The sequence below is a fragment of the Vipera berus genome, assembly GCF_964194415.1.
Source record: "Vipera berus genome assembly, chromosome: 5".
NCBI lineage: Eukaryota > Metazoa > Chordata > Lepidosauria > Squamata > Viperidae > Vipera > Vipera berus.
Genome location: NC_138207.1, coordinates 39,189,639 through 39,202,222, shown reverse-complemented (window position 1 = coordinate 39,202,222; position 12,584 = coordinate 39,189,639). Strand labels below are relative to the sequence as shown.

The window sequence follows — 12,584 nt, the reverse complement described above, 5'->3', positions numbered from 1 at the left end:
CTCTGCCCTCCTGCCAACACCTACTGTGAACGTCCCAGGAGGTAGGAGGAGAACCACCATAGGATGGTGCCTCCCACTCCCAACCCCCAAAGACGCCGCAGTAAGATACCATGGTCGATGGTATCAAAAGCCGCTGAGAGGTCTAATAGGACTAGGACAGAGGAGCAGCCCCTGTCCCGAGCCCGCCAGAGATCATTCACCAGCGCGACCAATGCCGTCTCTGTGCTGTACCCGGGCCTGAAGCCCGATTGGTACGGGTCTAGATAATCAGCTTCCTCCAGGAACAAAGGGAGCTGCTGCGCCACCACACTCTCAACAACCTTCACAAGAAAGCGAAGGTTGGAGACCGGACGATAGTTGTTTAACACAGCTGGGTCCAGGGCAGGCTTCTTGAGGAGGGGTCTCACCACCGCCTCCTTCAAGGCGGCGGGAAAACTACCCTCACTCAAAGAAGCAGTTATCACTGCCTGGAGCCAACCTCGTGTCCCCTCCTGAGTTGAATATACCAGCCAGGAGGGGCACGGGTCCAATAAACACGTGGTGGAGCTCAGCCTCCCCATAATCCTGTCCACTTCTTCCGGAGTCACAAGATCGAACTCCTCCCAGATGACATCAACAAGACCACCCATGTTCTCACCATCAGACTCTGCCCAGTCGGAGTCCAAACCGGTCCGGATCCGAGCGATTTTGTCCGACAGATGCTGGCTAAACTCCTCGGCACGACCCTGCAAGGGTTCCCCCCTCACCTCCTGATTCAGGAGGGAGCGAGTCACCCTAAACAGGGCGGCTGGGCGATTATCTGCAGACACGATGAGGGTGGCAAAGTAGTTAGACCTTGCCGTCCTCATCGCCGCGAGATAAGACCTCGTAAAGGATCTTAGTCACAATCGGTCGGATTCAGACCAGCTGGACCTCCAACGGCTCTCTAGACCTATACCAAGACCTATACCAAGTCCAAGGCTTCCAAGATGTATTTTTATTTTTTTTTTATTTTAATTCCATTTATATCCCGTCCTTCTCCGAAGACTCAGGGCGGCTTACAAGCTTAGCAGTAGCCTTCATTCTATGTATATGCCTGCTTATTAGGGCTATCACACACACACACAAGCGGCATTATTACAAAGTCAGCTTAATTGCCCCCAACAATCTGGGTCCTCATTTTACCTACCTCGGAAGGATGGAAGGCTGAGTCAACCTTGAGCCTGGTGGGATGCGAACCTGCACTAATTGCAGGCAGCTGGTGTTACTTAAGGAGGCATTAGCCCACTGCTCCACCAAGGCTCTTTTAATGTACTTAATGAAATACTGTCTGCCGCTTATAGGAACCTATTATGAAAAGTAGACTTAGTTTAAAGATGTCATCATGCAGACTGTAACAACTGTATCTGGACTAAAATCACATCAAGACTGGTTTGATGAAAACTGCAAACACATTTCAGCAGTCGTTCACGCCAAGAGCAAGGCCTACCCACATTGGCAGAATAAACCATCATCTGTCTCAAAGAAAGACAAATTTAAGTACCTACAATCCAAATTACAGATGAAACTCTGAGAAATACAGGATAAATGGTGGCAAAAGGCGGCTGTGCAGGTGGAACATGAGGCAATCATGCATGACACCAAAAAGTTCTCCAATGCCCTGATTTATTTATTTAGCTTATGGTGATGTTACATTAGCTAGGAGACTACAATGCTAGTACATGGTAGTAGTTTGGCTACGTAAGACTACCATTCTGTTAACGCTCACGTACTTTCCAAGGCACACTACAGGAGGTGAGCTAGCTTTGCCAGAAAGAAAGATGAATAGCATCCTGCAGCAGCAGCCGGGGCCTTCTTCCTCCACCAAAGTCACCTCACAAATGGGTGTTGCATCCCAGAAGGTCCAGCTCCAGCAGGGTTTTTTGACTGTCTGCACAAAACACCAGCTTGTCTTGTCTTCCCACCAAATGTCATAAAACTGAATGCTCCCCCTTATTGTCATCTGATATGTAAGCTTGATCAAAGACTAGGAAGCACTGGAAAACCACTGGGTTGAACATTTTTCCAACTTTCTTTATAGGCCAATCCACAGCTGCAGCTACGTATTTTACTGCAGATTCCTCAGCTGCCAGCCTTGGGTGCCCTAGACCTGCTTCCCTGTATTAATGAGATCAACATTGAATCATTTCCTCAATATATCAGCCTCCACACTTTCATCATTTGCAGTTCATGCTTGACCTGATTTCTTCTGGTTACCATCACTAACTCACCAAAGCCAGTGAGATAATATCTGAACTTATTTTATAGCTGCAAGTTTACAGCCACTTGACTGGTTTCAATGAGACTCTGTATTCAGGTCATTTTAAACCATCTTTACATATACCTATCAATGTTGAAATGAGACTTTTTACACCATAAAATTCTCTAATGGCTCAAGAAAGCAGGTATTCAGAACTAAGGATAAATTTCCTGACAGTGAGAATAAACCAGTGGAACAACCTGCCTCCAGAAAGTTGTGGGTGCTTCATCAGACCTCCAAGCTACCCTTTCCAACTCCATTATTCAGACTATTAAAATGCAAAGTGCTGCCCAATTTATTTTAAAAAATTTGGGTGAAGGGGTGACTTTGAATAAGTGTTGTTTCATGATCCCGGAAGTTTTCTTGGCAAGATTTTTTAGAAGTGGTTTGCCATTGCCTACTTCCTAGGGTTGAGATTGAGCAATTGGACCAAGGTTATTCGGCTGTCTTTGTTCCTACAGTAGGACTAGAACAGGGGTAGGCAACCTTGGCTCTTTTATGACTCATGGACTTCAGCTCCCAGAATTCCTGAGCCAGCATAGCTCAGTGATCTATGCTGGCTCAGGAATTCCGGGAGCTGAAGTCCATGAGTCATTAAAGAGCCAAGGTTGCCTATCCCTGGACTAGAATTTACATTCTCCTTGTTTCTAGCCTGGTGCCTTAACCACTACACCAACCTGGCTGTCATTAGGAATACAAGGTTATTATTTCATTTATTTGATTGCAAAAATATGAAAAAATATGATTTTTTATCATTGAACAAATATGAGTACTCATGAATACGAATTACCCCCTAATCCATGAGGTCACTAGCACTTTTTGCCCATCTATTTCATCCGTTCACTACCCTAATTTCCATTGCCACACCCAACAGACAGGCTTGCTGCTGTGTTGCCAATATACCTGTTTACCCACCTCTCTTGTGAGAGAGAGAGAGAGGGGGGGGGGGCAAATCTTCCATTAGTAATTGGTGTGGCTAAAAAACAACATCTGGCTAAAAACCACCAGGAAGGAATTAGAATTGAGGATTGTTTAGTGCCAAGTCCGGGGGTGGGAAAATTTCATCATCAGCCAGCCAATTCGTCTTCCTTTTCCTACTCAAGAGACACACCTGTGGCTTCTGTCGCACCTGCTCTCTCTCTCAGCAGGTGCCGGTTAGATGCTGGGGAGGGTGGACACTAGATGGGGGTGAACGAGAGGCGACAGAAGCAGTTAGGCCTCCGTTCCTTCCAGAAGGTGCAGCCAACTCCTTCAGGGGTTGGGATTACCCTCTTCGCGGGATCATAGACAGCCGCGAGCCCCTCCTTCCCCACCAGCAATCCGGGTTCGTCTATGCACAAGCACACCCCTCTCCTGCAGCACCGCATTGGACTGCTGGCGCTCCAGCATGACATCAGGCTGGCTGGGATAGGGCCAGAGCGCAGGCGCCGAGGACTGGGGCGGGAGGCGAGCGGGTGGCAGGCGGCATCCAGGAGCAGCAGCGGCAGCGGCAGCGGCAGCAGGCGGCCGAGAGCAGCGCGCTCGCTCCAGCATCTCCCGCAGCACTCCTCCGGTGCGGACTCGCGTCCTTGCCCGTCACCCGCAGGCTGTGCCCCGCTCTGGCGGCTCCCCTGTAGAGGTCGGAGCCTCCCTCCGCTGGTGGCGAGGGCAGGGGAGCGCTAGGGTCGCCCCGAGCAAAGGAGCCAGTCCGCAAGACGCTGCTTCTCCCCGCCCTGCCCCTCGCTTTCCTCCCGGCGCAGCCCTCTGCCGAGCCAGGCGCATCATGTCCACGGGCGGCGATTTCGGGAACCCACTTAGAAAATTTAAATTGGTCTTCCTAGGGGAGCAAAGCGGTAAGTGGCCGGGCGCGCTTTCTAGCCTTATTCCCCCCGCTCCCCCATCCGGGTCGCCTCCTGCCAAGTAGCCGCTGCGAAGGGAGCGTTGGCGCGCGGTGCCCCCCGGCTTGCTGCGGCAGGTGCCTGGAGGCGCCCGGCTGCTGCTCGAGCCCTGCGCTTGTGGGCGCGCTGTCCCCGACCGGTCTCCTGTCAGGCGGGGGAGGGCGAGCCAGGTTCTGGCCGACTCTATTGCGGCAACTCTACCGTCGCTGGGGCGCCGCTTCGCCCCTTTCTCGGGCTGCCCTGTGCTGTCGGGTGGGCTGCAGCGTCGCTTCTGCCTGGGAAAGAGCATCCGGGGAGTCGGAGGCCGGGCTGCTCGCCAAGGAGAAACGGGGAAAGATCGAAGTGTGGGGTGTGGGTTCCGACCGGTCGCTTCGCCTTTGAAAACAGGCAGCCTCCCCGTCGGCTTTGTAGGACCTATCCGGGGGCGAGGGCTTAATAGGCAAACCTGTCGTTAATGGAGGAGCCCTGGGATCTCCTGCAAAAGAGATGGGGGCGGCGACGGGTGCAGGTAGACAATTCCGTTTGTATTTATTTATTTATTTTTATTGTCGCCCTTCGGGTGGTTCTCGGGTCTTCTACCTCCCGGGTGGCATCGTAACCAGGGGATTTCCCGCTCTCCCCTCCGTCCTCCTCTAGTCGGTTGCTTCTCCTTTGGGAAAGGTTTGCGCCAATAAAGCAGGAAGCGAGAGACGGGAGAGGACACACCCTGCCGCTGGTCAAGGCTCGGCCCCCGCCCCCCATCTGCGACAGCGTTTCCCAACCTTAGGAACTTGAAGATGCGTGGACTTCAACTCCCAGAATTCCCCAGCCAGCTATGCTGGCTGGGGAATTCTGGGAGTTGAAGTCCACGCATCTTCAAGTTCCTAAGGTTGGAAAACGCTGAGATAGAGAACTTCCTGGGTTGTCTTCGCCGCGAGGGAGGGGAGCTCCGGGCGTTCAGTCTCAGGCCTACACCGCGCTTAACCTCCCCCCCCTCCGCCCCCGCACCATCCCTTCCTTGGCTTTGAAGGAGGGGGAGAGGCCAGAAACCTTTCCTCCTATTGCCTCTGGCTGCGGAGTCCGCTTAGCAGCAGAAGGGGAAAGGACAGCTGTTGCAGCCTGCAGGGCTTAACTTGGGCCAGGCTCGAAGGCTTGCCTCAAGGTACCGCGAGCTGTAAAACGGCAGAGCCTAGCAAGCATTCTCTCTCAGCTGGTTTTTGTTGCATGTATTGCATAAAGAGAGTAAGAGTACAGCCCAGCTAGACTGGACCACAAAGACACCCTGCATCGTGTTTTCCAGCAGGATGCTCCAGAGAAGACTTATTAAGAGCTGGGAAGAAGAAATGGGAAATTGCTTATAATGGAGTGCTGGGCGGTTAATTTTCCCAAGGGCCCACATGAGAACTTGGGACTGTTGTAGAGGCCTGAACTAATAGGGCTGTGAAGTTGCACAGGCATACAGGCGTGCTCATATGTAAATTGAAAAAAAAATAGGAGTCACCTTCAAAATGAAGGCAATCCATGTGAGCTGGACACACAGCCAAAGGGCTGGATGTGGCCTGAGGGCTATAAAATGCCCAGGTCTGTTATAATGGTTGGATTTCTACATCAGGCTTAGCCTTAGCCTGCATTGTTTGCTTAACAGTGTAACTTATACATACCTGCATTAAATCTTAGTTTGAATAAAGTAAGCTACAATCTATCTTGGCTGGCTTCGCAAACCACACTGACAAATTCTAAACACATTTTAGGTAAATGTTGCACAAATAAATCTGTGATTTGATGTGCTTGGCTAAAGTCTTTAAGGTCAGTAAGTCATGATTTATGTCTTAAAGTGGGTGAACACATCCAGTTGTTATTTAACAAACTATGACTTAGTGCAATGCAGTCCTTGCCCCTGATTCAGACCATTGGTGCATCTGGTCTAGTACTATTGATCTGGCAGATATTTAATGGATGTTTATCCAGCCTCTATAATACTTAGGAGTATTTGAATTATTGCACAGATAATTTTCTGTGCAATAATAATTGCACAAAATTTCTGTTACTTTTGTCTCTGGCTCCAGTATGTCGCCTCCTTGTCCCACTGCTGAAAAACCACAAACCAGTTTCTGCATTTATGGAATATGTAGCACATGACTTCAAAGACTCTTGAGACCCATCATTTTTTTCTTTCTTGAAATTAGGTATCCATTTGATAATATCTACATCATAACAATTAAAAAACTAAAGGGAAGAAGCATGTATAATCACTTTGAAGAGCAGTAGGTCAATCTATGGGCCCATCCTCTTGGGATATACTTCCTCTTTAAAATTTAGCACAGAAACACCATCTGCTGGATCAAGTCTATTAACCAAGCCACTTCTATATTTTAGACCAGAGATCCCCTTTCTTCATAAGAAAGCTTTGATAAATGATAAAATTCATTTTCAGGAGCTGTTTCCAGTGCATTCAAATCCATATCCCAGAGTAGTTTCTCTAGCCTGGAACTTCCTAAATGGTGTCTGGACCACAATTCTGAGGATTTCTCATTTGTACTCTAGTTGCTCCAGTATTTGAAACTCCCATATGATTCCTCCAAAATGTATGATGTTTTAACAAATTGGAGACAGGTGCTGCAATAACACTCCATGTGCTCCAAATCAACTTGGGAACCTGAGCCTAAAGCAGGGGTGTCAAACTGCCAGCCTATGGGCCAGTTTCATCATACTGAAGCCGCGCCCACCCCATTGCCGGCAATGCACAAAGAGTCGCGATAGTATGTCACGTCACTTCACGTGACATGGCGAGTTTGACACCTGTGGCCTAGAGAGTGCAAAGCGCTAAGAAATGCAACAGTACTTTACAGCATTACTTTTTCTTTCAAATGATTCTTCAACTAATCATCTAAAAGAGGTCTGTCACATCTTTTGTGTCTGTTCCTTATTGCTTTTATTAGATGCCTGGACAAAATTACCGTACTAAGGTGAACTTCCTCTATTTTTCTGTGAGATGCCCTCTTCCTTGCCAAACTTCTGATGCTATTGAAAGCACAATAATGGGCTTAGTGAGCAGCCATCTTAAGTTCCATTGAGGGCAATGTGTTGAAAATGGAAAGAATAGTATTTAAGTGGCTGCTTTCTGTTGTATAGCCAACTCATATACCTTCAGGCCAAACCATAATGTTTTACAACATTAGACAGAGAGAAACACTAGACTTTAGTGTCCACAACTTACAATATGTACAATATGAGGTAGCTGTGCGTTGTGATGGCTACAATATGATGCTAGCCGTAGTCCATTCTTGGTTATTTGCCAAATTTATTCCAACTTGCATGGAAGTATAGTTTGGCAATTCAGGGACCTGAAGTGTCAGAATTTAGAGGATCTCCAGGTTGGAGACACCTTGAATCACCCTGAATCCATCTTGTTCACAGTTTGATAAAGCATTTTTGCATTCCATTTTTTAAAAAAATCCAGAATTAGGAAAAGAATGAGTCTCATTAGTGAACACAGTAATGGTGATATAGAAAGTGTTCAATCACACTAAGAGGGCTATCCTGTTGTACAGTACTTATATGGGCTATGTAAACAGGAGGAGGGTTTTGTGAGGCGGGTTTGCTGATGTCTGGCTCAGCAAGTACCTCCTTTCTTCAGGACTAGCCCCATCAGGAGGCATTTTGTGGCAACTGCTGAGGCCATCACACTATACAAAAGGTAATTCATACAGTCACAAAACGTGTCATGAAAGATAATTATTACCACCATAACTATTAGCATCTACTGCCCGGTAGGGAGGGGTGCGTGGGTTTTTCTTCTTGGATATTATTCATCTGCAGAACACTGAGGTCGCCTTTGTCACTCTGCCTCGAGCAGCGAAATGCTTTGAGCTGTCCCTGCTCAGAGACAGAAGGAATGTTAATTACATTTTGAAAATGGTACATTCAAAAAACTGTGCAAGAGCGGAAGAGGGTAAGTCAAATGACCTTGGTTGGCTGCCTGTACCCGTGCACCTGATAGGCTGCTATATTTCAGAGAATTAAATGGCTTTATATTGAACAAAAATATTTGATTTATCAGTGTTTGCCATTCCTCCATATCCTCAGGACAAAACCCCTAAATTAATAGCTTTGATACATTTCCTCTTCTTCTCTATCTCCCCTGATTGCCTTGGCTTCCTTGTCTACTGTATATTCTTGATCCATGGGGGGAAAAATTAGTTGTTGGCGTGGATTGCTGTCTGAGGCTAAAAGTGGAGGGAGACGGCCTCTTAGTTTTGTTTCAGTTCTTAAGGCAGATAGACAATTGCAGTGGTAGAGAAATACATGCTTTGAGTATGAATTGGGGAAAATAATCCAATAAAAGAACAGGCTTTTTTGTTTTTAAGCATTATTCCTAGTTTCCTTTTTCTGTAACATGATAGACTTAGGCCCCAGCAAAAACAAAACAAACCCAAGCGGCATCCTTAGGAACAAAAGCAGGCTTGGAAGAACCTGTAGGACTCCATGGCATGAGCCCACACACTGCAGCTATTTAGTTGGGTTAGAGAGGAAGCGAAGTGAATGAAACATTAAAATATAGTTAAAATAGCTGAAAAATAGGAGTAGTAAAGAAATAGTGGCCTGGTTATTTGTGGCCATTGGGGATAATGAAAGTTTTAGTGAAGCTGAAATGGTACTTTTTGGTCAGTACTATTCAGTATCTTCATCAATGACTTAAATAAGAGAATGGAAGGGGAACTTATCATATTTGCAGATGACATCAAACTGGCAGGAGTAGCTAACACCCTAGAAGACAAACTCGGGATCCAAAAAGATCTTGACAAACTTGAACAACGGGCCCTATCCAACGAAATGAGTTTCATTGTGGAGAAAAGCAAAGTCTTACATTTAGGCAGGAAAAATCAAAGGTACAAGTACAGATTGGGCAAGATTTGGCTTAAAAACAGTAACTGTGAAAAGGACCTTGGAGTCCTAGTGGACGATCACTTAACCATGAGCCAGCAATGTGCAACAGCAGCCAAAAAAAGCCAATACAATTCTGGGTTGTATAAATAGAGGCAAGAATCAAGATCATGTGAGGTATTAGTACTGCTTTATAAAATCCTAGTAAGACCACACCTGGAATACTGCAGCCAATTTTGGTCACCATATCACAAAAAAGATGTTGAGAGTTTAGAAAATATTCAGAGAAGAACAACTAAGGTGATCAAAGGCCTGGAGACTTAAAACGTACAAAGAATGGCTGCAGGATGTGGGTTTGGCTAGTCTAAAGAAAAGAAGAGATAGGGGAGACATGATAGCAGTATTCCAGTATTTGAAGGGCTGCCACAAAGAAGAGGGGGTCACATTATTCACCAAAGTACCAGAGGGAAGGACGAGAAATAATGGTTGGAAACTGATCAAAGAGAGAAGCAACCTAGAATTAAGGAGAAACTTCCTGACAGTGAGGACAATTAACCAGTGGAACAGCTTGTCTCCAGAAGTCTTGAGCATTCCATCACTGGAGATTTTTAAGAAGAGGCTAGACCAGGGGTAGGCAACCTCGGCTCTTTTATGACTCATGGACTTCAACTCCCAGAATTCCTCAGCCAGCATGGGGGAACTATGGCCCCCTCATGACTCATGGACTTCAACTCCCAGAATTCCTGAGCCAGCATGGCTCAGCTTGGAAACCTCTCCCTTTCCCCTCAGCATAGCTGACTCAGGAATTCTGGGAGTTGAAGTCCATGAGTCATAAAAGAGCCGAGGTTGCCTACCCCTGGGCTAGACAAATGTCTGAGATGGTAAAGGTTCTCCTGCTTGAGCAGGGGGCTGGACTAGAAGACCTCCAAGGTCCCTTCCAGCTCCGATTCTATTCTATTCTATTCTATTCTATTCTATTCTATTCTATTCTATTCTATTCTATTCTATTCTATTCTATTCTATTCTATTCTATTCTATTCTATTCTATTCCAAACATAGGATTACCAATGGACCGCAAAGGCAGGGTTTTCTTTACTTCATAATCCAGTTTTTTCCTCTTTAAAGAACTGGCAGGCCTGTATTTTTATACTATTCTTTCTTATCCACTTTGCCTGAATAGCTTATGTCCTCTCTTAAAAACACAATGTCTTCTTTAAGTTCAGATGCTGATGGCTACATGGGAATAGCTGGGTAGTTTTCTCTGTAGAAATACTGAAGTCGGTTGCCAGTGTTTCTTCCTAATGTGTTCTATCAACTTTATTGTCTTCTCTGCCAATATGGGATTTGCTGGGATTTTCATCCAAGTAGCTAGAATAGATGTTTAAAAATCATCAGGCACTGTTCACTTAGGTAGCCATCCTATTCACCTAAAAAGTTGTTTGTACTAGATTAGGTGGCAAATAGACATGGCTATCGGACATTGTTAAATAAAATTTAAGAAACTTGACTTTTGAATCAGCTCCCAAGGCAAAGACATGGGGCTACTTTAAACACCCTGTTTCAGTAGGCCTGGGTTTGAATGGAACCAACTGAATTGGCATAAAGCAGAACAGGTTTTGCCATCCTCTTGTTTTTATTTCTTGTATTTATATAGTAGCTATATCCATATCAAATTCTTTTCTGTTTGTCATTCTGTTTATAATAATGTGAGCAGTGCAGATTCTGAATTTTCATGTATATTAAGATTTTGCTATTTTTCTGTAATAGTGGTATCTTGCTCAATGGGTTGTTGCAAATGAAGTATCTTTTGATCATGTATTTGGAAGCTCAGTAAATCAATTTGTTTAAACTTTTTTTCTTACAAGGATGAATTTAAGGAGGAGAAATCATTCTTTTCAGTTCTTAGGAAAAAACCTGGTGCAGAGCACTAATTAGCTCATCTATAATATTTATTATTTTTGGAACTTAACTGAATATTAATTAAAGCAATGTATATTAATGAAGTATTTCTCAGCCTTGTGAACTTTAAGATGTGGGGACTTCAAAACCCACAATTCCCCAGATAGCACGCTGGCTAGGGATTTTTGAGAGTTGTAGTCCACACATGAAATCTTACTGAAAGTTCCACAAATGTCACTTTAGATTGTAGTCCACAGGAAATGGTGAACTTCGCTGATCTGAAATAAAAAAAAATAAGCAGTGTCAGACCTGGTTGTCCTTGGATGAGGATATAGCAGGAAATCTCACAGTTATAGATAAGCTGGAAAGTTCAAAGAACATCTGGGGAGGAGGGGGAATAGCAAACCATTTCCTATTGTTGCAAAAAAAAAATCACAACACACTACAGTTTATCTTTCCCAGAACTATCCAAAGGATTATCTTTCTAATACTGTCAGGTCCCCAAATCCTTATTGTTTTCCTTACATATATACTCTTGTGCTTTTGTTTTGGGGCCTACCATTATGCTTGGGGGAGAGGAGACATTTGATTTCGCTTGGGATAACTTTCGCTTTCTGCTCGTCCTCTCCTGCCTCTATCCCCTTGAGAGAGGATCGTGTCTCCCTTATCATGGAGAAGGTTACAAACAAAACAAAACTGGAGAAGATCTTGAGATATGCGCCAACTGTGCTGGTTACCTGCACATCATGCCACCTGTGGATTGGCTGGATTTCAAATGGACGTTATGACTTTGGTGGGGGGAGGAGGAATATTGCTGGTTTAACTATACCAGGGGTAGGCAACCTTGGCTCTTTTATGACTCATGGACTTTAACTCCCAGAATTCCTGAGCCAGCTGGTTCAGGAATTCTGGGAGTTGAAGTCCATGAGTCATAAAAGAGCCAAGGTTGCCTACCCCTGAACTATACGTTTAAGCGAGATTTTCCCCAGGTGGGTCCTTACAATTACCCAACCATGGAAATGTTTTGCCAGAGAAACGGTGTCTTTCTTTTTTCAGATTACTATGTTAGACCTCTCACTTCTTCCCCATCCAGTTCTCTATGACTGAAGAAGCCCTTATTAACATTATTAGCAGGATAGCCCTGGGCAAATCTTACAAAGTTTCAGGACTTATTAATTGAGAAAAATCACAAATTCCTGGACGGATTGTAGTTCAGTATTTTACACCCATTCAATAGTTTCAGGAGGAGAACTAAGCATGTGTTCTGTACATATTTATAATGTTTAAGGTCCCATGGTGCTCAATATATCTTTCTCCTTAATAAGTATGAATGTGTTGCAGTAGGTTATAATGCCTTGTTCTCTTGCATAGGAATGAGTCCTATTTGAGGCTGGTGAGATTTATCTCCAAGCATTTTCATGCCTGAATCACACGTTAATTGGGTGTTTTTGCCCATATGTCAGGGAAGTAGCCTGAAGCTCATCATCAATCGGCAGGGCTCCCCCTGACCTCTCACGCTTTTTTGCTCACTTTACTGCTAGTTGCCTGGCAACTGAATAGCAGCATTCTGTACATATCTGTGTACCTGCTGTCAGGACCACACTTTTCCAAAGGCCAATGGCTTACACAAAGTGAATGGAAGAGTTTCTCCCCCCACTGTGATGGAG

At 45.3% G+C, this 12,584-nt stretch overlaps 1 protein-coding gene across 2 annotated transcripts in view; it reads left to right on the top strand.

Moving 5' to 3' along the window:
• Positions 1-3,745: 3,745 nt before the first annotated feature.
• Positions 3,746-12,584, top strand: part of RAB6B (RAB6B, member RAS oncogene family) — a 65,926-nt gene continuing 57,087 nt past the window's right edge. For both annotated transcript variants that reach the window (XR_014026675.1, XM_081329536.1), the window contains exon 1: positions 3,746-4,110. Coding sequence is in view for 1 of the 2 variants with exons in the window: in XM_081329536.1 (XP_081185662.1) it covers positions 4,041-4,110 (70 nt within the window). In the remaining variant the exon portion in view is untranslated. The remainder of the gene's footprint in view (positions 4,111-12,584) is intronic.